This window comes from Manis pentadactyla, chromosome 8 (assembly GCF_030020395.1).
Source record: "Manis pentadactyla isolate mManPen7 chromosome 8, mManPen7.hap1, whole genome shotgun sequence".
In the NCBI taxonomy this organism is placed as follows: Eukaryota; Metazoa; Chordata; class Mammalia; order Pholidota; family Manidae; genus Manis; species Manis pentadactyla.
Window position 1 is genome coordinate 19,875,545 of NC_080026.1, and position 23,577 is coordinate 19,899,121.

Sequence of the window (23,577 nt, forward strand, 5' to 3'; positions counted from 1 at the left end):
CATGTTGCATCTCTCTGAACTTGCTTTCCTTATTGCATGTCTATCTCTGATTCTTTTCTTATGATTCCCTCATCCACTGTTAAGGACCCTTGTGATTACATTAGGCCTATCTGGACAACTCAGAGTAATATCCCATTTTAAGATCATTAACTTAATCATGTGTATGAAGTCTCTTTTGCCGCATGAAGTAACATGCCTACAAGTTCTGGAGATTGGGATGTAAACAGCTTTGGAAGGGGGAACTATTCTGCCTACCACAAAAGGTTACATTTAAAATCCCATTCTTTGTTCACTGTCTCCTATCTCTCCAGTGCATCCCTTCTCACACCCTGATTCTGCAGTCCCTTGAGCCCTACGTGGACATTCACCTCATTGAGTCTACCACTTTTTCACTGTCTCTCATTTCCTCAAAATCTTTTCTTCTCTCCTTACCAAATTAAATTCCATGGGTCCTTTACCCAAATCCTCCACTCTTCTGTCCATTTGTTGAGAAACTCACTTGGCAAGAACTCAACTCTGATGGCTCCAACTCCCCACCTAATCTGTCTTTGTCCTTGTGTAGCTGAACAGGGCTGGAGGAGAAGACTGCCTCACAGACCAGTTTCCTAGTAAAGTTCAGACCACAGGCTTAAATAGGGCCTCGATGCTGCCTGCTATTCACATGCTATTTTCCTAGTTCTCTTGACGCCGGGGTTCTTGTTTGCAGAGTCGAAGGATGAACGTAGCAAACAGTCAAGGTAGGAGAGCCAGGGAGACTTTTCCTGAGAGATACAGTGAGAAGACAGACAGAGCTCCTGGCATAACAAGAGAGCCGGGCGTGATGCGTTGTCTAGGGGATTTATAGGCAGTTGAAGATTTTTGGGAATTGAGGGCTTTAGGGTGTGGACTTGAGCCACCTGCCCTGCCCTCAAGGTGGGCTGGGTTGTTGTCTGTTTGCTAGGGCTGTTTACAGTGAAGTCACGGGTTATGCTGAGATGCCGTTGTGGAACACTCAAACATTCCAGGCCAAGTTGCTCCTGGCCTTTTGACCTTTAACTGATCTTACTGAAGATGTCTATATTCTTAGTCTACCCTAGAGAATTAGTGTGACCTTAACTTTGCATAATGCTGAACACAGAGTTTGGATAGGGACTTTACATTGTTACATTGCTTTGACTGTAAATATCTTGCCTTGCTTTTTCTGGAGGCCCTCACCCTAGTCTGTCTAAGCCCATGGTCCCTGTCTCACTCTCACTTTCCCACTCTCATAGAAGACTATCTCATGCTTTCTCCTGTCTTCTCAAACCTCTTACATTTACTTCTCCATCCTCACACTTGGCTCATGACTTGATTCCTTCTTCGCTAAGGAATGCAGAGCAAGCAGAGGGGAGCCCTGCAGATTCCCACACTCTCTCTCCTCAGCTCAGCTTCTGTGTCCTCACATTCAGTCTTCCTCCTAACTGGTCTTTGGGCTTAGTCCAGGCCATTGTGATAGTGCATGCAGAAATGCGTCTTTATTTCCAATAACTCTTAGCTGAAATCTATCATTTCCTTCATAGGTGAAGGTAGGTTGTAAAATACAACAGCATCAGGAATACCTATGTTTTTGTCACTGTGGGTAAAATTGCAATAGTTCCAGAATCTCTCACCTGGCCTTAGTGCATCTCCATACCAATAGGTGTTTCCAAGGGGTGGAGAGAAGTAGTCATCTCCATATCAATAGATCAATAGGTAATTACAAGGGCGAGCAAGGCTTATCAGGTACCTCTGCCTACTACGCGGCTTTTGTGTCTCTGGGATATGGCGTGGAAAACATTGTTATGTCCGGTTTTGAAATGGGTAGACTGCCTTCCCTTGATGACTCACCCTTCCCTCCAGCTGCAGTTGCAAAGTGCCTATTACACCTCAGGGAATCAGGTGCTTCTGGACCGGCAGCCATCATTAGTTTGGCCTAATCAGGGTGATTTACCATACTTATCCACTAGCTGGAAAATGTATGCAGAGCTCCAGCATGTGTTGCAGGGGCTGGGCATGGAAAATACCATCTATAATATGGACCCCCAATGAGGAGTTGTTCACCATAGGAATAAGAAATTTGGTGCTCCGTACAGCTCCCCCATCTCTCTTTGGGTCCTAGTGGCTATTCTTGCCCCCCACATAAGGCAACCCATAAGTGAGGCTACTGGTACTTTAGCAGATCTGGGGGAGATTGAAACAATAAGAGCATGGAAGGAAGTACAGGCTATAACTGAAAGGAGAGGTGCAAAGGGACCCATGAAGATCTCGAGAACCCAGATGATGGTTAATTTGATAAAGGCCTCTTAGAGGTACTTACACTGAGTCCCCCAGCAATATAGGCAATAGTAAAGGTTTCAATACCCCTTGTCAGGTGGCAGATAGACTATCCTGGACCTCTGCCCATATCAGAAGGATATTGGTATGCCATGACTTCGGTTGGCACAGCTACTAGACTGTTGGTTGCTTTTCCTGCATGTCATGCAGATCAGCAAACCACCAAGAGGGGCCTGGAGCGTCTCTTTGCAGCCTGTGGCCAGCTGTGGGTGATCAAGAGCAATCAAGGCACCCACTTTACTGGACATGTGTTATAAGAATGGGTGCAGCAATTAGGAATAAAGTGAAAGTTTCATGTACCATACAACCCTAATGGGGCAGGCATGACAGAGAGGTACAATGGTTTGTTGAAATCTGGCCTGAAGTCGGACACCAGTAGTCTACAGGGCTTGTCAGTTTGCTTATGGACAGTGCTATGGCATTTGAATGAGAAGCCCCGAAAACTCTGTTGACATGCTAACACACATCGCTGCCTCTCCTATACAACTGTATGTGCAAATCAAAGGGGAGTTATTGAAGCCAGGATATGGCCAGCAAAGCAATATCCTGCTGCCAGCATCAACTGTGTTAAACCCTGGAGACTGTTGAGTGGATGTGGCCCTCGACATTTTGACACATGGACTAGCGATGGCTGGCCCTTCTGGCAACTTGGAGAAAAGGACTGGAAGCTGGGCTCCTGTGTGTTCCCAGAGTAACAGCATAGAAGCTCCCAAAGATTATAGTAGTGTACCCAAAACACCTGGGAGGTAAGAGCATCTTACGGGGATGTTTTGTTTTATCTTTATGGCCAGTGCATGTACCTCCCATAGCCCTGTATATTAACCCATCTGTAACTCCCACAGGGAGTGGGGTGAAAGTCTGGTATACTAGAGATCTCATTCCTGTCACTGGTCCTATCCCAGGACCACTCTCTTGCATGTATCCTATACCTGACGGACAAGATTTGCCTATGCTGGTGTCATTAAAACATGTGTCTTATTGGCCTTAATGTTATTTTCTTCTACAGTTCCTGTGGCCTAGATGTGCCCCACTGGCTGCAGCTGCCACGTGATGATTGCTCTGAACTCCCTACCTGTTCAGCTACCTGCCTGCCTGTGGAATGGATGAGCTATGGACTTAATCTGCCTAGGACTTTGAACCTAGCTGAATCCTCCGACTTGAGGATTATCATGATTTTATTGCTATTGCTATTGTATATTATTAGTCTGGTTACAATGCTCCAGTTTTCTCGCCGAGGGGCCATTGTGGAAGATGGGGAGTAGATTATGAAGCAAGATTTCTGGAGGGGTGGGCAGTGGGTAAAATTGCAATATTTCCAGAATCTCTCTGGCCTTAGTGCATCTCCATATTGATAGGTGTTTCCAAGGGGTGGAAAGAATTAGTCCATCTCCATATCTTTAGTTAATTACAAGGGTGAGCAAGGGCTTATTCAGACTGGAGAGGTTGGGTGGGATCCCTTTTTCTGCAGCTGGGTTGTGAGAGACACGGGAGAGCAGAATGGACGACTATTTATAAGAAATAAACGGGTTTCTCCCACTTTATTTCTCCCTTTGACTGATTTCAGGTTCAAAGGTATTTAGCCCTGGTATTTTCCCCTATGAGTTACAGTCACCAGCAGACAGCACAGGGACTTTGATATCATGAAACAACTTTTGCCAGTGTCTCAGAATATTGTACACATACATATCACTATTTTGGAATTATGGTAGTTATTAGGCCCACTGCTAGATCTTATTATTGATAGCATTAATAAAGAAGCATATGCATTAAAGCATCACAGATTTTATTTTTTATATGATTTGATAACTGTTTCAATATAATTAGTTTTCTTTATACTCCTATCTATTTTATGCATTTAAAAACATTATTCTGAGAAGTGTCCATGGGTTTCACCTATCAAAGGATTCATGGCATAAAGGAGGACTAAGAACTCTTCATCTATTGGGACTATCCATGCTCCTGTCCAAAGCCAGTCCCTCTCTAGTGCACTAGATCCCATCTCCCATTTCCTCTCACCCACTGTGCAGTGCACTCATACCCTCCCACCTATGCTCTACCTTTTCCTTGACCTGGGCCCTGGACCTGATCTCTGTGGATAGAGTCCATCGGGTTTCCTTGTATTCTGACTTCTGCTTGAGTTCAGACAATGGTAATCACCAGCAGGATATAGAAGGGAAAAGGGGGAGAAGTTGGGGTATTTATCTGCAACCTCTTCCCACAGACTTGTGTGGGCAGCTCTGTTACAGCTTCTGTTGAGCAATCCTTTCCTATCACTGAGGCTTCCTTTCCAGATTCACATAACTGCTCTTGGTTTTCTCCTCATGGGACCCTCCTTCTGTGGTGAGCACACAGTGATCTGCCATCCCCTGGGAGCTTCCTGTATGTCAGCCTATACCTCTGTAATAATCTCTTCAGTTTTCCTCTTTTGCGTGTGCTGTGCACTTTTTGCTAGGACCTTGACTACTGCATGGACTCAGCTTCTCTCCCTTTTCTAAGTTTTCTAAGTTCATTCCTTTCCAGAAAGCCTTCTCTCAACCTCATTCTCCTGACAACTGCCACTTCCTTGACAGCCACACTTACTGGCCCCCATCCTCGCCTCTAGTTCACTCTTTACACACTCTGACTGGACCTTTGCCTCCACCCTACTGAAACTGCTCCTTAAGGTCACCAGCGAACTTTAGGTTGCTAAACCCAGTGGTCTTTCTCAGTACTGTCTTTGTATATCTATTGGCAGCATTTAACACAGTTAATCATTCACCCCTCTTTGATGTTTTCACTTGGCTTCTAGGACCTCAAGGGATTTTCCTCCTAATTGACTCTTAGTTCCTTCTCAATCTTTTGTACTGACTTTAACCTTCCAGGGCTCAGTTTTTAGCCTTAAAAAAAAAATTCTTTACTTACCCATTAGTAATTTAATAAGAAACACTCTCTAATCTAGTTCTAACATGCAGTATTAATCTGTCGTGCTTACTAATTATTGTTTCTCTCCCCCCACCAGAACACAGGCTCCCCAATCTTGAGGATTTTTGTTCATTTGGTTCTTGGGTGTTTGCCAAGCACCCAGAACAGTGCCTGGCACATACATATTCATTGAATTGAATTAGGTGGTGACCATACCATTCATATACAGGGTAACAACTGTGACTTTTCCTTCTAAAAAGGCAAAGTCATAAGGCAACAAGAATAAAATGTAAATTAATAAATATCTAAACTTGTAATAGGACTATTCATCCTACACATAAGGACAAGAAAAGACACTGATGCAAAATCAATAGTTATGACAGCAAATAAAATTTAACTTGTAGTACACGAAAAATATCATAAAAAATAAAACTTCAAACAAACTTAAATTACAACATATATGACAGACATGAAATTATATACTTAATATGTAATGATTTCTTTTAAAAACCAGTGTTTTAAAAATGGCTAAAAGAAAAACAATACACACACACACACACACACACACACACACACACACTCTGGCCTAAAAAGTATATAAACCAACTGAGACAGGGACAGTGGGTGCAGTCAGAGTAGAACGAGGGCCTCCGGAAAAAGCAAGGCAGGATATTTGCAGTCAGAGCAATGTAACTGCATGTAAGGAAACCCCCTACCAACACTCTGTGTTAAACATTAAGCTCTAGAGTCATTCTTCAGTGAGATCAGTTAATATTCCCCACATAAAGAAGAATAGCACATGTTTATTATGCTAATCATTTATAATCAGGTGTAAGATTCACTTTAACATGCTAAAAGGCCTAGGCCTATGTGCCGTCTTTCCTCCTTCAGATCTGATGAAGTGATTTTGCAAACTGGGCAAACTAATTTAGTATGCAGGCCCAGCCATAAACAGCACAGTAAAAGGCAAGAAGGATTCCACCTTAAAGATAAGATTGCATTTTAATACCCAAGAAGTTGACATTAGAAATTCTTAACTTACTCTAGCAAACAATGCCTCAGTCCACCTTGGGGGCTGAGCAGGTGGCCTTGTTTCATAGGCCCCCAGACCAAGATGCTGGTATCTCAGGGAGAAATCATCAGAGCAGGAAGTTGCTTGTGTTAATTCTAAATATTATGACACCACTTAATAAGTTCACACCTCTAAGCTTTTTTCATGTTCTCAAAAATCCTCAGCGGCCTATAAAACCCCTAGATGATGCACCACTACGGACTCTCTTGTCCCCTCTTGGTGTGAGCCGGGAGCTCTGTCCTTTCACTTTATCTCTAAATAAAAGTCTGTACCTTGCTCTCCTACCTTGAGTGTTTGTGAAGCTCATTCTTTGGCTTCGTGAACAAGAACCCCGGCATCACAACCATTAATCTCACTGCAAATTCAAACCATAAATATATGTTGAAAAATAAAATTCCATTTTAATTAATCTCTGAGGCAGTAATTCTACTTGTAGGACCCTTTCCCAGTTTAAAGAGCTGTACAAATATACGTGTTCAAGAATGTTTATTGCAGTAATATTTATGAAAACGTAAAATTACCACAATAGGGACAGGCTTAAATAAAGCATGGAATAATCATACTACGGAATATTTTACAGCTGTTCAAAATTATGTTTTTGAAGAATACTCCATTATATGAAAAAATGTTCAAGGCATAAAGTTCAAGTTTAAAAAGAAAAAAATATAAAACTGTTGAGTTCAGGATTCCAAAACTTCAAATCCAAATACATATATATACATATACCACAGATAAAAAAGTGACTGAAAGAAAAATATATGAATGTTAATGCTTATTATTTTTAGGCAGTGGAATTATGAGATATTTTATTTTCCCATTTGAAGTTTTCTGTATTTACAATTTCTCCCAAATCACCAGGTATTGCTTTCACATTTATAAAAAGAATAAATAAATGCTATTAATAATAATAATATAAAAGTGAGATCTAAGATGTTTCAAAAGATGTAAACACTGAAATGTTCTTTTTTGTTTTATAAATGGCTAAATCTTCCAGCTAAAAAGTTTTTATTTCCAGTAGAAGTAGTGCTTGTATTTTTTCCTTGACTGGATTTGGACAGAGGATCCAGTGCCACATATTTGATCTGGAAGCCTCCTGCTGTCACCGAAGCATCACTTAGAAACTTCAAGGTCATGACATTTCCTGGGGAAAGAGAGTGCAAAAGCATAAAGATTAGATCTGGTTGACAATTCCAAGACTCTTATTCCTGTAGACGAATACCAGAACTCATGAGGAAGTCTCCCAGGATTCCGAGCTGGATTCTCAAACTGCAGAGTTTGTGGTTTCACTGCCAAGTGGAGCAGGGTGAGAGACTCATATTTTTTCCTCCTGCCCTCTAATCTGTTCTACAGGAAAATGTGTCTATTCTGCTTTAAAAGGCATTCTTTATAGAACGAATAGCCACCGCGTTGTAAAATGGCAGGCACTTCAAACCAGCACAGTACAGATGGATGATTTACTAGTCGGTATCAGGGCAACAGGCTTTACGATTGTGAGAAACAAAGCCACAAAGCTAGGTCTCTGCTCTACAGGAAGTGCTAAATATATTTTGCCTGCATTAAAGACACAGACATGTTAAAAATACAAAGGAAAAACTTTATTATATTAAGTAAAACATGGGAATTTTTTCTCAGGAGACCAAGACCTTCTTCACTCATGCCACCAATTCAAAACCCATTGAAAAAAAAGAACAAACCCACATACATTGAATGTTAATGTTTGCCAAGTGCAGCTTTAAGTGCCTTTCATTAACTCATTTATTCCCCACAGCAGCATTATGTAACAGGGACCACTAAAATTCTCTTCACAGATGAAACGGAGGCACAGAATGCCTAAGTAGCTTGCCCAAGGCCACAGAGCTAAAATGGCAGGACCAGGTTGGGAGCCAGGAGTCTGGCTCCAAAGCAGGCATGCTCTGATCCACTACACTTTTCTCAGACTTGGAAGAGTTGCCTAAATAAAAAAAATAAAAAGAATAAAAATCTTTTTTGCAGGTAATAATATGGTTAAAATACAGACTGGCTCTGTAAGGGCAGCATCTATCAACATTTAAAATGTGTTCACCAATGACCCCAAAATTTAACTTTTAGGAATCTAGTCTTTAAAAAAAAGTAGCACTGCAAGGGAGAGGTTTAAGAATGTCCCTAAGCATCAAACAGCAAAATAAAAAAAGATCGGAAACAACTATCTTCAGAATGTTAAATATTAGTATGTGACAAATTGTGGTACATCCATACAGTGACCAAATGTCGTAGTGGTGTCCACATATACAGTGTTTGTCATGCAGGTTAACGCCTGGAAGGATGGTCACTGCACAGTTATTCAGTGCCTTGTGGGGAGAGAGATGAAGAAAGGGGGCATATTCTTACTGTGTACTCTCTTTATTGAAGTGATGCAATTATGGGTAGTTTTTAGTTCATTTTCCATTTTTGCTTTTTAATGTAAATATCCTAGGGTGAGTAAGCACAGTTTTCTTTAAGAAGAAAACTAGATCAAAATGTTGGGAGGAATTCAGTTCGTTGACAGCACTGTGCTTGACTGACAGGATTACATCTTAATATCTTCTTTCTCTGTCATTTTGTATTGCCAAACCTTTGACTCTTTTGTTTAACTGTGTTCTGTTCTGTTTGTCAGTTTGTTTCTCTTTGAATAACAAATTATGTGGGTTTTTTCCCCCCCAGTTTCTTGCAGTTGTGCAAGGAAAACACTGATTTAATTGTGCTTGGAGTACATTTTGTCCATTTTAGACAAAATAAAAATGTCAACTTTCAGGCTTCCTTTGGACCCTCCCTCTGTTTCGTTCTTCGTTTTTTGTTTTTTTATTCTCTTCTCCCAACTACCTCCTACAGCTCATAAGATGTTTTAACATAAGATAAATTCTCAAGAAAAGAATAAGATATGAACACAAGGTTTAGTAGAGATTGTAACAGAGTAATGAATGAATGGATTGTAAGCATTGATCATTCAAGGACGGTACAGGAATTTCCATCCCGTAATATTAATAATGAAGTATTAATGAGAATTGCTTGCACTGCAAAGCTAGGGCATGGGAGTAATTGAGCTAGTAGCTGAGTTTAAGGACTAAGAAATTGCAATTATGTACCTTTGTTTTTGGTTACAGAAGCTTTGTGATAATTTTATGACTTAGAGTTACAATAGAGCCAGTAAGAATGCCAACTACTATTGCTGATAACGGAATAAAAAGAAAAAATCAAGACCTAGCAAAGTAATGGTTTTTAGCCAAAAAAATAGCAGATTGGGGCAATAGCAATGGTCATAGAATAATTCGCTGGAGGAAATCGATTTAGAAAACATTGCCTACTGTAGCTAGTCTTTTGAGATTTACTATGCCTAATTAGCATATTAAAAGCTCTCTGACATCTTCCAAGTTAAGAAACCCAGTTTAATTGTTTAATCCAATGTTTCCCAAATTTACTTGATCTTTGAGTCCTATTCTCATGTAATAGCTATTAAAAACCATCTCACAGAACTGTGTTCTTCACCAGTCTCTGGAGAACGCTGTATCAAGATAAAAATGCAGTAAATGCCATGTGAAATTTTTTCAGTGACAGAAGGTATTTTAACAACTTTATAAGGTACTTTACTCCTTTATCAATGAAAATTTCAGCCCTTTATTGCCACATTTTATGGAATCATAAGCTACAGCACTCTTCCTGGATTTGCAGATTCAAGACTACTTCAGACAGCATTTCAATGAAGAGTCTACACATTTTTGGTGCAAGGTGTTCGCATAAGTCTATTTTTAAGCATACGGAAACACCTTGTATTTTACAAGCTATCGAGCTCTATCGGTCCTCAATTCTCTCAACCTTATCTACTGGTCCTTTACTCCAATGACACTGTGTGTCAATTTAGAGCCATTACCTGTGCTAATGATGTCTTCTGGAAGTTCATCTCCACAGTATCTGAAAGGGAATTTAAAAAAAGAGAGGTCACATGAATGAATGCTATACATCTCTTGCAAGTGGTTAGACATGTAATCAAAGTGCTTTGTTTCTCCTAAGTAATGGCTCATTTTCTTACTATTTTACAATTTTTATTGTTTTGGTTTTACTAACTTGAATGTGTAAAGGGAAGGGGTTTAAACAATGTTCGTTGTTCGGAATAACTTTTTCTCACCGTATTAATGGCATTCTTGAGAAAGAATATGTACATTTCTACTCTGTGTACCTACAAAACTATTTGTGTGATAGACAAGTTGAATCTGGAAATATTAAAGATTTTTTAAATTAGTTTCATGAAATTTTCTTCACAGTTAAAGAAGAGTAGGTATATTGCTGGTGGTACTATTATTAGACTGATGGGAATGGGGAAAATTTATGTTGGACTTTATAGACATAAGAGGGTTTGATTTTTTTTTTATTAAAGTGTGACTGAAATACAATCTTATGCTCAGGTTTCATGAGGTTTTGATTTTTATCTGAAGCATGGCTTGAAAGGAACTCCCTTGCACATTATATAAAAGGTAAGGATTTTGTCAGTATCTAAAAAATGTAATTTATTCCAGAGCAGGGAAGAGTCTATTAAAAGCTAAATCATACAATATAAATCCAATAAATAACAAATTAACCTGTTGAATATTTTTAAAAAATGATTTATGATTTTACCCAGGGCTATAATTGATTTCTCACTCTAGATTTAGGATATAAATGTCACATGAATTCCCAAGGTAGGAGGTCTATTCTTTCAACAACTACTTTGTTCTCATTTCCTCCAACCATATTTCATGTCTTCTTCAAACTATTTTGAAAAACTCTTTGCATATTTTTCTATAGCAGTAGTCTGTCAAAGGACAAACAAAATGAAACAAGAAACACTTTCCCTCCTGAAATTGTTGTTCATTTATGCCAAAAAAATGCTTTTTTCTTTGTATTTAAGTTAGCACACTTCAAAGTCAACATACACAGCTATTGAGTCTGTCCTTTTTAATTGTCCCCACTGTTTTCAATCATTAAATTATTATCATGGAATATACAGAATTGATAACTGACAGTCTATTGATAATGGTAGTCTAAAATATGCATTATTAAGTGAGGCCCTAAGTATATAAACACCTAATTATAAACTCTTTAATATTTCATAAGGCACTCAAAATTTAAACTATACTAAAGATTTAGAATGGGAACAGAAAAATGTCATGTCCCAGCATGATGAAAAACCAAGGGGGAAATACTGAGGAAAGGAGCACTTGATTTCTATGGCAAAGAAACCTTTTTATGAAGGTATCCATTGTACAGTTAGCTAAATTGTGTGAGAAAAGGGGCTAGACTTGCTTATTTATCTTACATCCATAATGCCTAGCACAATGCTTTGTTCTCACACAAAAAAGGTAACAATTACTGAATATATAATTATTTTTAGGAGATTGGCAGAAATTAGAACATTAAAAACCCTAACAAATTTCCCAACTCACATATCTCTTCTTCTTTCTGTTAGTCAAATCTTGAGGTCCTTATAAATAGCCTATGTAATTAATTCTTACAATTTAACAGTAATCAAAATGCAGCCATCCCTGTTTTAATAAGAAGAATGTGTAGCAGCTGACTATGGCTTAACATGCTGAGAAAAATCTTTGTTAAAAAAAAGGCATGGTGTTGCAGGAAGAAATACTGGGAATCAATATTGTAGGGGCAGTTAGGGGAAATTAAACAAACATCAAGCAAAATATCAGATGTTTATCTAACTTCTTGTGTGAAGAAACACGTACCTTCCCACAAAACCATGGACATCATCATAACTGTCATATATTTCAACATAGTCAGCCAAGCAGGCTGGATCATCTTCAAGGTCAAAGTCCAAAAAGCTCAGGTGAATACGCTGACCATACTTGAGTCTAATGTGCCAGTAGCAGATTTGATTATCATCATACTCATTTGGGAAGCCTGGAGATTTAAAGATTCGCTTCGGATCTGTAAAGACACCGCCACACTCCTTTGCTGAAATGGAAAAAAAAGCAAGCAAACATTAGAAAAAGTACTGTCCTTATTTTAAAATTATATTCACTTCTTAGTGTCTAATTTTTTACTTTTTATAAAATATTGAAGAAATGGCTTAATACACAGCACCTGTAGTATATTAAAAATACTTAATAGCTGTGGTATTTTTTTAATCAACATTGCTAAAATGAATATACAGTGACTTTTTAAAAAACTAAAGCAGTAAGAAAAAATAGTTTAACTGTGCTCCTGTTTACTTTTTTATCTTTTAAGCATAGAATGTACAGTCTTATGTATACACTTCCATGTGTTTTGACAAATATATATATACCTGTGTTACCAACAGCCCAGTCAAGATAGCAGCGATTTTGCCCTTTAGTGTCACCACTGTGTCTTTGGGACTTGAAGACTTAGAATTAATGAGTCCAATAAATTCTGTTTGGAAAATCATTATAGAATTTCAGCATCACAAGGGACCTTGAAGGTCACTCTAATTCAGTTAAAAGGAATAATTTATAACATCCGAACTCCTACTGGTTTTAAACCAACACCTTAATCCTAATATTTAAGGATTTAGTGGCGATATTCATGTTCACTTGTTTCAAGTCACTTATAGATTTCTGCTGTGCCTTATAACTTGTAAGAACAAATGAACAATCTCTGCCAGAACCAATGATTTTGCAGTGGACCTAGAGGGAAAGCTATGGAGGGGTCCTGGTTAATTTAATTCTGCATCAAATATATATCTACTGTCTTGACAGAAGATGCAATGTGGAAACTCAAAAATAATCTGAGTGGTAGTGGTGGTTGGTGACTGAGTAACATTCAAAGGTATTTTTCATTATTTCAACTAGAAGCTTTTTCCAAGAATATTCTCTTGTAAAGTAACTATTAGTAAAAATTATGTTAAGATCCTTAATGTCATAGAAGTTAAGGATGGTTAACTTGTTCCCCAAGGCAGTTAAGAAGGACCTAAGAAGGGCTGGAGAGTGACAAGAGATCAGGGATCTAGTCCGAGCTCTGTGGCCACTCTGCACCTGTTTCTTCATTGGTAGAACAAATATAATCATGCCTCTCCTATTACCCACCTCACAGGATTATTCTGAGGATAAAATATAGATGATAAGGTGTTATGTAAAATGTAAGCTATTCTTATTGTACTATTAAATATATGATACATGTTCTATATGTGTATATAAACATGTACTGTGCCAACATTTGCTCTGTCCCATAGAATTCTATCTTTGTGGTGTCTATAATTAGGTTTGTGGTATCTCTCATTAGGTTAGGAAAAAGAGTCAAATATTGAACTAATCTGGTTGTCTATTTAGCTACATATATTCAGCTGTATACTTTTATTACATATAGTTGTTGCCTCATCCTTTGCTTGTTTAGAATACGACAGATTCAGTTTCCTGGGTTCCCCACGTCTGCTAATTGGTTTAAAAGGTCATCTTGCAAAGACAGTCAACATCTTGTCACATATTCAGAACTTGAATGGGCAAGTTCACTTCTGAACACTTCTTACTGACCCTCTTCTTCCTTACCTCAACTCTCACTTGGTGATATTGACTAATTAACAGTCATTGCTTTGTTTTTCTGATAGTTATGTTTTTTTTTTTGCATTGCAATTATTTGTCAATGAACTGTTCTTCTCCCAATGCTATTTCAAGCAGTACCCAGTCCTCCTCAGGTTAACCACACCCTAAATAATCAGTATACAACTGAATCCACAAGTAAGCTGAGAATTGAGTAAGAACAAGTCTCCCAGGATTCTGTACACATATTCCTGAGTAAAAAATATTCAGCCTCTATGAGAAACAAAACTTTAAAAAAATTTGTAAATTAAGGTGGCATTCTTATAAAAGGGCCATGAAATACTGTAAGAACCTTTCCATTTGCACTTCCTCATCTCCATTAGGCCTTGACATATGGAAATGATTGAGAAGATGGTCAGAGATCCTAAAGTTTACCAAGCAAAGAAGAATCAGTGAATATATTCGGAAATAGAAGTTACCTCTGGGAGTAAATAGAGAGTGGTGTATAATATAAATAGATTGAAGAAAAAGAGAGGAAAAGAGGGAAGAAAAGAAGATATATGAACCAACAATGATTAAATATAGGACTAAATACAATATAGTATAAGCTTAAAGTATGTCAAAATGATTTGAAAGTTATAGTCCTTCAGAAATATACTGAAAGGATTTATTCACATTTTGTCTTACATGGGAATAGGTGAGAGCTCTAGGCCAAATTCTTGCCACTTGGAATACACATTATTTTGAGATACAGGTTAGTTACAAACAAGAGAAACTGTTCTCCAGTGGTTCATACCATTAAATAATAATAGAAGGAAAAGTACTGCATAGGGAAGATAGTCAGTAATATTGTAATAACTGTGTATGTTGACAAGGATAACTATATTTTTCCTGGTAAGCACTTTGTAATGTACATAAACATCAAATCATTATGTTGTCCATGTGAAACTAACATAATATTGTAAATTTTAAAAATCACTGATTACTGACTATCTAATTTTGGGTATACTTAAGCTTTTAAACTTTCAGTTTTCTGTTTCCTAAAATGGGTATAACGAGAGGTGTCATAATATTAGGTGACAGTGTAGAAGAAGGAACATAATTCAGTATCTGGCACAGCATAATCACTCTAAGAATGGTGTTATTATTAATAATTATCATTACTAAATTGATTTATCTCTGGAAGAAGATTAGTCTTAATAACACGCAGCTATTTAAGTGTAAAATTATTATTTTTAACTAACCATGTGGGTTGTAGCAATAGGCATCCCATCTCTCACTCCTATTGAGGCGGACTCCATAATCAATAATACCAGTTTTTCCAAATCCACAGTTGGGCCCTGGCTTCACGATGGGGTATCCAACTCTACCCTTGGCCATCCACCCGGCGGCACAGACATGAAATCCTGTGAGATAGTGAAAGGGTATTGGCTTGACCAGTCAAGGCCTTCAGGTGAGCAAAGGTCATCTTAACAAAAACAGCCCCTTCCAACAGGGACAGTTTCTTGATGGCCCAAGTCCAGTTCACACAAAAGGGGAAAACTGTTTTCTTAAGAAATGAAATAGTCTGAACCCATACAAAACATAACATCTGAATTTTGCTAGAAAATGACATTTCACTTGAAAAAAAAAAAAAAAAAGAAAAGATGCAGGTGAACTGCATCAGAAATCAGAGTACCATGGATATGAAAACAAGTTCAGAGCAGACTTCACAGTACTTATCTAATGCCATGAAATAATTTTTAAAATGACCATCAGTCCTAAACAACATTTTTCAAATGATAATATAATTAATTTCTATTTCAGGATCAGCTAAGATATTGCTAATATTTTTAACAATTTGAATAGGGATAAAAGAGCTCATAAATTTCAAACAAAGCCTCAGCCAGGTTTTCCTTGCCCAGCATCATAGGCTGTTTCAGTATTTGCCAGTGCAATTCGAGAGCGATTTTAGTAGAGGTCCAGGACATCTAGCAATGGCTCTGACCTTTGTACCCATCCTTCTGGTTACTACATCACACACAGCCCTGGGGGTACAGACTGAGCAGTCATCTGGGGAGACTGTGGAGCATTTTAGAGAACACTGTTGTTTTTGTTTGGGGTAATATATAATAATAATAGTATAAGCTTTGCCAGGTATTTTCCTCTCAGCAAAGTGATTTCTTCAGTGGAGAAGAAGAGTTCCAAATGGGGGTGGCCTTTGGATTCTCCTGAAAGTCCAGGACAGATGGTGGCAGCCCATTTTTTATTAGTCAAGAAGCAAATAGCACTAGTTAATTACTGAGTTTTTCACCCGGTCTCCTAATGTCATCTCCTAAGTTTCTTTTTCCTGCCATCCTACTACCTGTTTATCTTTCTTTTCCTTATAGCTTTTGGGCTTAATAGCTCAAATGAATTCTCCCACTTAAGATAAAAAGAAGAAAAAATTGAAAAATAAGAGCCACTAAAGTCAACATTTCTTCTACCACATAAATTTCTTGGTAAAACTTAACATTGTAACATTTAACAGTTGAGGGAACAGTACTCAGAAGCCAAGGAGAAAGAGAACAACATTAAAAATGAATAGCAAAGGCAATAAATGTAAGGAGGAATTTAAATGAATATCAAGATAATGATGTCTTCATTTTTTTTTGGCTTTTATGTTATTAGCTCACAATGGGTTGTTACCCCAAATAAGTTGCTAGTACTGGGAACTGTCTGCCGGCTGTAGGCAGAGAAGGTGGGGGGAAGCCAGAGAGCAGAGATGTCTTAGGGGCTTAGAGAACTATTAGAAGAGCTGGAGAGACTGAGAGGTTACAGGAAAGGTGGCATTTTTTTCCAAGGGTGAAAAAGAAGAAGAATCATTGTAAAAGTAGTTACCAATTTTTCTGGCTGCCTCTAGCTGCTTATATGTGGCGAGCTGGCCGCCTTCGTATTCACACACAGCCTTCGCCTCAGCATAGGTGAGCTTGTATTTGCCGGATCGCGCTTCTCTGTGGTACACACCTGCTGCTTGTTCTGTGAATTCACAAAATGTTGTAAATGTACTACTGTCCATTCTTGTGGAACAAGGGAAATTTTGTGGCCTCAGAGGGAAGATTACATCAGCTGTTGTTCCTGCCAAAGGGTTTCCTGGGTCAGCTGCTGTGGGTGTCTATGCTTTCATTATTAGAAATCTTTGGAAAAAAATATGAATGAGGGGAATTTTAGGGGATTTTTGGGGCACAGACAGAAACTTTTTTTTTTTTGAGGCTAAATTATGTTTCTGAACTGATAGGCTGAAAGTCTTAATACAACACTGTATGTCTACACTATCCAAAGGTGATAAAGTTTTCACTTCTTTTGGCTTTGTTTTCAGACAAATAAAGACTTGGAAGGGTAGACAATTAGGAAAAAAAAGGAGGTGAAGGTAAAAGAAACCAGTAAAAATTGATCCATTGTGTAGGCTTACAATGATGGAGGAAAATAATATCCATTTGAGGGAAATGACTAATTCCTTATAATTGAGAGTTTAGTAAACAAATTAAAAACTGAGGACAAGTTGGAAGGAATCCAAAGCAAATAAATACTGCATTTAAGAATAGAAAAGCAGGTTCCAACTCTGCAGAGCAAAAAACTGGGCACACCTAACTACCAGTCCCTAAGTCCATCTGGCTTGCCTTTTTTAGTTCACATGTTCTTCCCAACATATTTTAGTAGTAAGTCATATATGAGTCGTCTTCCAATAGATCACTGTTTAAATTGATTGTTTTGAGTTTTGAGCGCATTTTGCCATAGAAACAATGTGAAAGATGCCCAGGACAGTAATCAGAACATTAGCTCTAATAATTCTGTGTAGACTGTCAGACTATGGCTAAGTCTTTAGACCCTGGCCTGTGCAATCAGTCACCCTGAAGATCATGTCCAAGGAGAACACATATTCCCTGGCATGAATCAAGACATAGATCCAGCCATATTAGAAATCTCATTCCTTGTTCTCCCCAAGCTGAAGCTGACACTGCCACACCCCAATAGGAGATGCTACTTGGCATTTTCCCTACTTTTCTGGATTCCAAGGGATCCTGCTCTTATACCTTATACGGTAAAGACCCATCACATACATACTGAGGACCTTGGTCCATCTGATGGTCAGAGAACACAAGAAACATCAAAGTTATTCTCCCCTTTGGAAGTTGCCTATTGCCCAAGTGTTCTTCATGTGGTAAGATAAGCTAAACTTTCACTAGTTTCCAATTTGGTTATTTTGAGAATACACCATGGGGTGCCTCACTAGGCGCTGTGGATCAAGTCCTATTCTCAAGCAACTTGGACACTAATGGGCAATGCAAGTACCTTTATTTTGAAGTACAGAAGTACCAAGTCTTTTAGTAGAGAAGGGAGACATGCTGAATTTATATATTGTAACAGATTACTGTTAATAATTAAAAATGTCAAACTTGTATCTATTCCCCTGAGAATATAGGCTAGAAGATATTTGAAGTAATTATTGTAAATGTCTGCCAAAGTTTCTCAAATTAAGATTTTCTTGGTATTTTACTCCAAAATCAATCTATGATGTTTGCTGAAATAAAAATTAACAAAGAGATCTTTAAGAAATACTTTTAGGTTTCCCTCCCAATAATTTTTCTTAAACTTAAAAGTTCTTGCAGAAACTTATCTAGAAATAAGATTGTTAATAGCAGAAATGTGTATACTGTGATTTTCAATTGATTAAATAATATTAACATTTCATTGCTCCTGAAAGAGTACCCAACTTCTTGTTATCTTGCCTTATGAATAAGCTGAGAACTCTTGGTATATGTACTTCACAATTTTTAGCAGACATTTACTTTAAAAGTGTTCCTCAGCTCAGAAGTTTAAACTACTAAGATAGTCATTTGTCCAGTGATTCCTAATTTTTAAAGTTTTATCTTTCTGAAGAAATAATAACTAATTTTCTAGTCAACAGTCGTTCATTAAAACTGAAAACCTGTTTGGCCAATAATTTTTTCCTTTTAGTGAATGGTGAGAGTAGCTATTGGCTCTGGCCACTACTTCGGCTGTTGTGGTAGACAAGCTGTGTGACCTTGTTTTAGTTACTGCCTAAATCTCAGTTTCCTCATCTGTCAAATGGGAATGATAGCCATTCTTAGAATAAATAAACTATTAAAACCTAAGCATAGCTTCTGGGTCCTAGCAGGACCTCATAATGAGGTTACTCTTCCGTTCTTTTTCAGATTCAGTACAATTGCTGAAAAGAATTGTTTATCTTTGCCTTTTTTATTTTCATAATCCATATAAATTAGTTGAAGTTTCTTGTCGTTAAGTACCTTTTTTATACAATTTTTTATTAAGGTATTATTGATATACACTCTTATGAAGGTTTCACGTGAAAAACAATGTGGCTACTACATTCACCCATATTATTGAGTCCCCCACATACCCCACTGCAGTCACTGTCCATCAGCGTAGTAAGATGCCACAGAGTCACTACTTGTCTTCTCTGTACTACACTGTCTTCCCCATGATCCCCTCCACATCATGTATATTAATCATAATAGTTAAGTATATTTTTTAAAAAAGAGAGCAGAATTAAAAATAAACCTTAGGGTCCCCTACTTCGAACTTCTCATTTTACTCATATAGAACTGAGCCAAGAGTTTAAAGTGCCTTGTTCGTGGTAGTTGCTAGCAGATTCCTGCTTTCTAATCCAACTCTCTTTCCTCCCTAAATAATTTCTAATACTCTATTGACCTAACCAACTGTAAACAATTTGTGTTAGGCTGACTGGTCAAAAATTTGTCCCAGATTGAGGCACTGTGTAATTCCCCAGAGCTTCAGATTCACAGCATACTATTTACAAACATTTGGGTCTGCTCCTTTCTACCTCTAGGACAGAATGCCTATTGTCTAGGTTTATATTTTTGCAATACACAACATCACTTGAAAATAAGACAGCTCCAGATGACTTGATCATTAGAGTGTGACAGCCTTTCAAAGGTTATCCATATGGGTTTAATTTTTACTAGCTCTATGACAATTTGTTTCCATTACCAACAGATATGTGTATATTTCCTAAGTTTGATGGTGTGCAATGAAGATAAACAACACTCCTCTGGTAAATCCCAGACCCCATCTTGGCCAGATGGATCTCCCTGTTCAGCGTGAAACTAGTTCACGTGCTCAAGCTGAAAAAAAAGAGGTGGTAAGGCTTGCAAATAGAGTTTTTAAATGAAATCCGCATGGCTGCAGTTATTACCAGAGAGAAACATGCTGAAAGGGAAAATATTCCACAACTGTATACTGCTCAGCAAGCAGAAAAAACAAAATCTAGGTTCATTTTGCCATTTGTTTCTTTATTTTATACAAGTATCTGTCAATTTCTTTCTCATGCAATTCAAATTTTTTTTAACTATCAAGCACAATAATGAACATAAAGCAATATTAATTTGTGTCACATGAGAAAGTATTGTTTAGAGTACTATGCAAGGTATTTTGGGTTTTCTGCATTTGGCCTTTTTTTGGGTCTATTTATATTCACAGTTAGGCCTCTGTCATTCCTTACATTGAACAAAACAACAAAAGAAACTTTCATTATCTAACAAAAGGGGTTAGAAAAGTCTTTACATAGATGGTTCAAACACAAAGAATCAAAGTGGTAAGAATGCCTTCAGAAATTTAAGCCTTTTTTCATTTTTTTTTTTCTGTTTTACAAGCTGGCTTTGTCGAACTAGTTAAAAGGTGCTTGGTAAAAAGAAAAATATACACTACAGGTCAGAGTACATGAAACAATGATTATAAAATTATTGTACATTGCAAATTTACCTGTTATGATTACCTGTTATGAAATCTGACTGCAAATGCATTGAAATTAAAACAAAATAATATACTAGTGTTTTTATTTTGTTATAGAAACAATTCCCCTTATATCACCACATCTGCTTTGAAAATTTTAAAGTATGTTTTCATACAGCACGTAAACATTAACCTCTATTTTCTGTCGAACAGGTCACTTTATAAAAGCTGCTTTTAACGTTTAGAAGGCAGACACCCTTTTTTAAAAAAAAAGGTGTATGCATTTCAAGAGCTATCTTTCATAAGCATTTTCTTAAAAACATCAGCCTTACACAGAACGAAAAAATTTACTGCTTTGATTTACTTCTCCATGAATTCAAAGGAGTGACATTCCCCAGAAGAAGCTCACGAGTCAAGTTTCTTACCAAGCCATATGGAGTTATGAAAAATTCCGTTCTTGAATCCCCATCCGTGAGCCTCTTCCCACAGCAAGATGAATAAGTAAATGAAGATGATCATAGCTCAGTTGTAGAGAAGCAGTAGTCAGTTCGGGGCTGCCTAGCATATATTCTCAGAACAGAGGCTGAAATGTGACCGAAACATCTGGTTTCCACATCTTTTAAATGTTTTTTTTTCAACTGTGAGGTCAGCAAGCACTCTCCAATGGCCTTTTCTGCTGTGGAGTTACACAATTAAGTCAGTGTCTGAGGCAAACCCTCTGACTCGTTTGCATTGGCAACCAAAACTCAGGATATAGAATGATCATCCACATTTTAAAATTCACTTACGCGGAAAGGGATTCCTTTAAACTGTCTGTCACAGACACTTTTCTGTGAGGAAGTCTGTGTTCACTTGGAGCAGATTCAGCAGTGATTTAAGAAAAAAAACCCAAAAAACTTCAGTAGGGACTGTAAAAAAAACCCTGAACATCTTATTTGCAGTAATTACGGAGCATGGGGTTGGGGTTAAGTACTAATCTTGGACTTGACCCTGGTAATGTTACTTTTGTTTTCCCTAAACATTGCCAAGCTTATGTAGGAAATTTAAAACAAAAAATGTGCGCAGTTTGGCAAATCCTAAACCATCTCCAGTGGTGTAGGATTTCTTTGCCCTCTGTCTGTGTTTGTCCTTGGGGTAAGGCCAGTTGTAGTTTTTGGTTTATTGTTGTCAGCAGGTAAATACTTCAGCTTCCAGAAAAGTAGTTCAGGTTCAGAGCCTTAGGACATTCCAGCCCAGGTTAGAGTAATTTATTATAACACAAATTTCCCCAGGCCACAAATCCTTGGAGAAAGGTGTATAAGGAGACAGTCATAAAGTTAATGAAAATATGCCCCTAGCTTCCCTAAGCCACTCTTAACTTTGATGACGATTAAAATAATAGGTAATAATTATCATAATAAAGTCACCTTAAAATATGGCAGACTTTTCTTCTCCTTTTGTGTAGGGTTTTTGGGTTAATATGTCTGGTAATACCCCTCCTGCTCTGATGCTATTGGCATGTCCTCTTGACTGACAGCTATTTTTGGCAGCTTTTGCTTCTTTCTTTTATGTCATTCTTTGCTACTCTCGCTGACAAATTGTTTCCCATTTGCTCCCATTATATTCATTTCTCTCATGTTTTCTTCGTCCATCAAATGATAATCGAAATTCTTTGAGAAAAGCCAACTTCCTGGACTCTCTCTGGTCTGCAGTTAGCCTTGAATCTTAATTTAGGCATCTTTGCATTGAACACTGAAGGCTTGCCTTGGTCTCAACTTTCCTCAGAAGAGCAGTTGTGGGGATGTAGGCTTGGGGTATGGAGTTTATTGGATGCTCACTGAGGCATTTATAAAATTATTACGGTTCAAAAACCTCTGTTTGAGCCCACAGCAAATGAAAAAGTAGGGAATTGTACTGGTTTACTGGTAGGGTTGAAAGGTTTTATTTTGGTTCATAAAAGGACCAGGTGGGTGTGACTTTGGAGAACACAGGCATGGTTAGCGAGAACAAGATGACTAGATAGCTGGAAGGAGCAAACCATGGTATTGCTCTGGAATTATGTGAGTATTTTAAGTTTGTGGTTGAGGAAGTAAATATAACTTTACTTGCGCAAGTCTACTGCAGAACCGTCACAGCCTCCCCCACTCTTCATCGGCTCACATTCTCTGGCTGTCCCCTTTCTGCATCTTTTGAAAGTACTCAGTTCCCCCTAGTTCTCATTTATCAGAAGTTACTCTCAGGAAAGGATTGGAAATTAATTTTTGCTTAGGTCAAATAACTAACAACAAATATCCATCTTTGTTCATTTGTATTTAATGAAACTCCAAGGATAGCAGGGTGTGAATGTTCAACTTGTTTTCGCAAGGAAATTTAATGATTGCTTTGACAGATTAACCCAATTCAGCGTGGAGGATTTCCCTCTTCCCAACTCCCCATGCAAAGTACAAATATTTCTCCTCGCTTCTGTACAATGTTTGGAAACCCCGTCCTTCCGACCACAAGCAAATGGAAAGCAGTGCCTAGTGATGTGGGCTCTGGTTTTGAGGGGGTGTTTAATTCTATTGTGGAAGAAAAGAGGAGAATGAGGTTCGTATATGGAGAAGATGGAGTGGGTGTGGGTGGGAATTTAGGGGAGGATAAGCCGGAGAAGAGGCTAAGGCAGTGTTGCCTCTGAGCTCACCCTGGAAGTTGCCTAAGATAAGGAGGCACCCCCCTGGCCAGCCCCCAGCACACACACCTAGGATGTGTCTGGGGAGCAGAGAGGAGATACCTTGATAAAAGTTCCTTTCAAGGGCCCAGAAGACTTCACCAGTGCACTGCCACTCTGGATAAATGTCATGCCTCCTCACCATTCTCATCCCCTATTTCTTGATCTGTCTGTCAGGAGGGGTGCAGTGGCCCCTTTTGCACCTGTCAGTCACTGGCTGAAAATCCAGCAAGACTGTTTTTGCAGAGGCAGCTCCTTTTTGTGTTGCTTTTCCACAATAGCCCAATGCCCATAAGCCTAAGCAGCTACTAGATACCTCAAAATGAGGTAGAGAGAATCTC

The 23,577-nt window shown here is 38.1% G+C and overlaps 1 protein-coding gene across 1 annotated transcript; it reads right to left on the reverse strand.

Moving 5' to 3' along the window:
- Window positions 1-5,605: 5,605 nt before the first annotated feature.
- Window positions 5,606-21,147, reverse strand: TNFAIP6 (TNF alpha induced protein 6). The gene is made up of 6 exons (XM_036928319.2): window positions 20,976-21,147; window positions 16,657-16,794; window positions 15,042-15,203; window positions 12,031-12,259; window positions 10,188-10,228; window positions 5,606-7,445 (listed from the first exon to the last, which is right to left on the reverse strand). The coding sequence occupies exons 1-6, from the start codon at window positions 21,067-21,069 to the stop codon at window positions 7,276-7,278; spliced, it is 834 nt and encodes a 277-aa protein (XP_036784214.1). The 5' UTR covers window positions 21,070-21,147; the 3' UTR covers window positions 5,606-7,275.
- Between the last annotated feature and the right edge of the window lie 2,430 nt (window positions 21,148-23,577).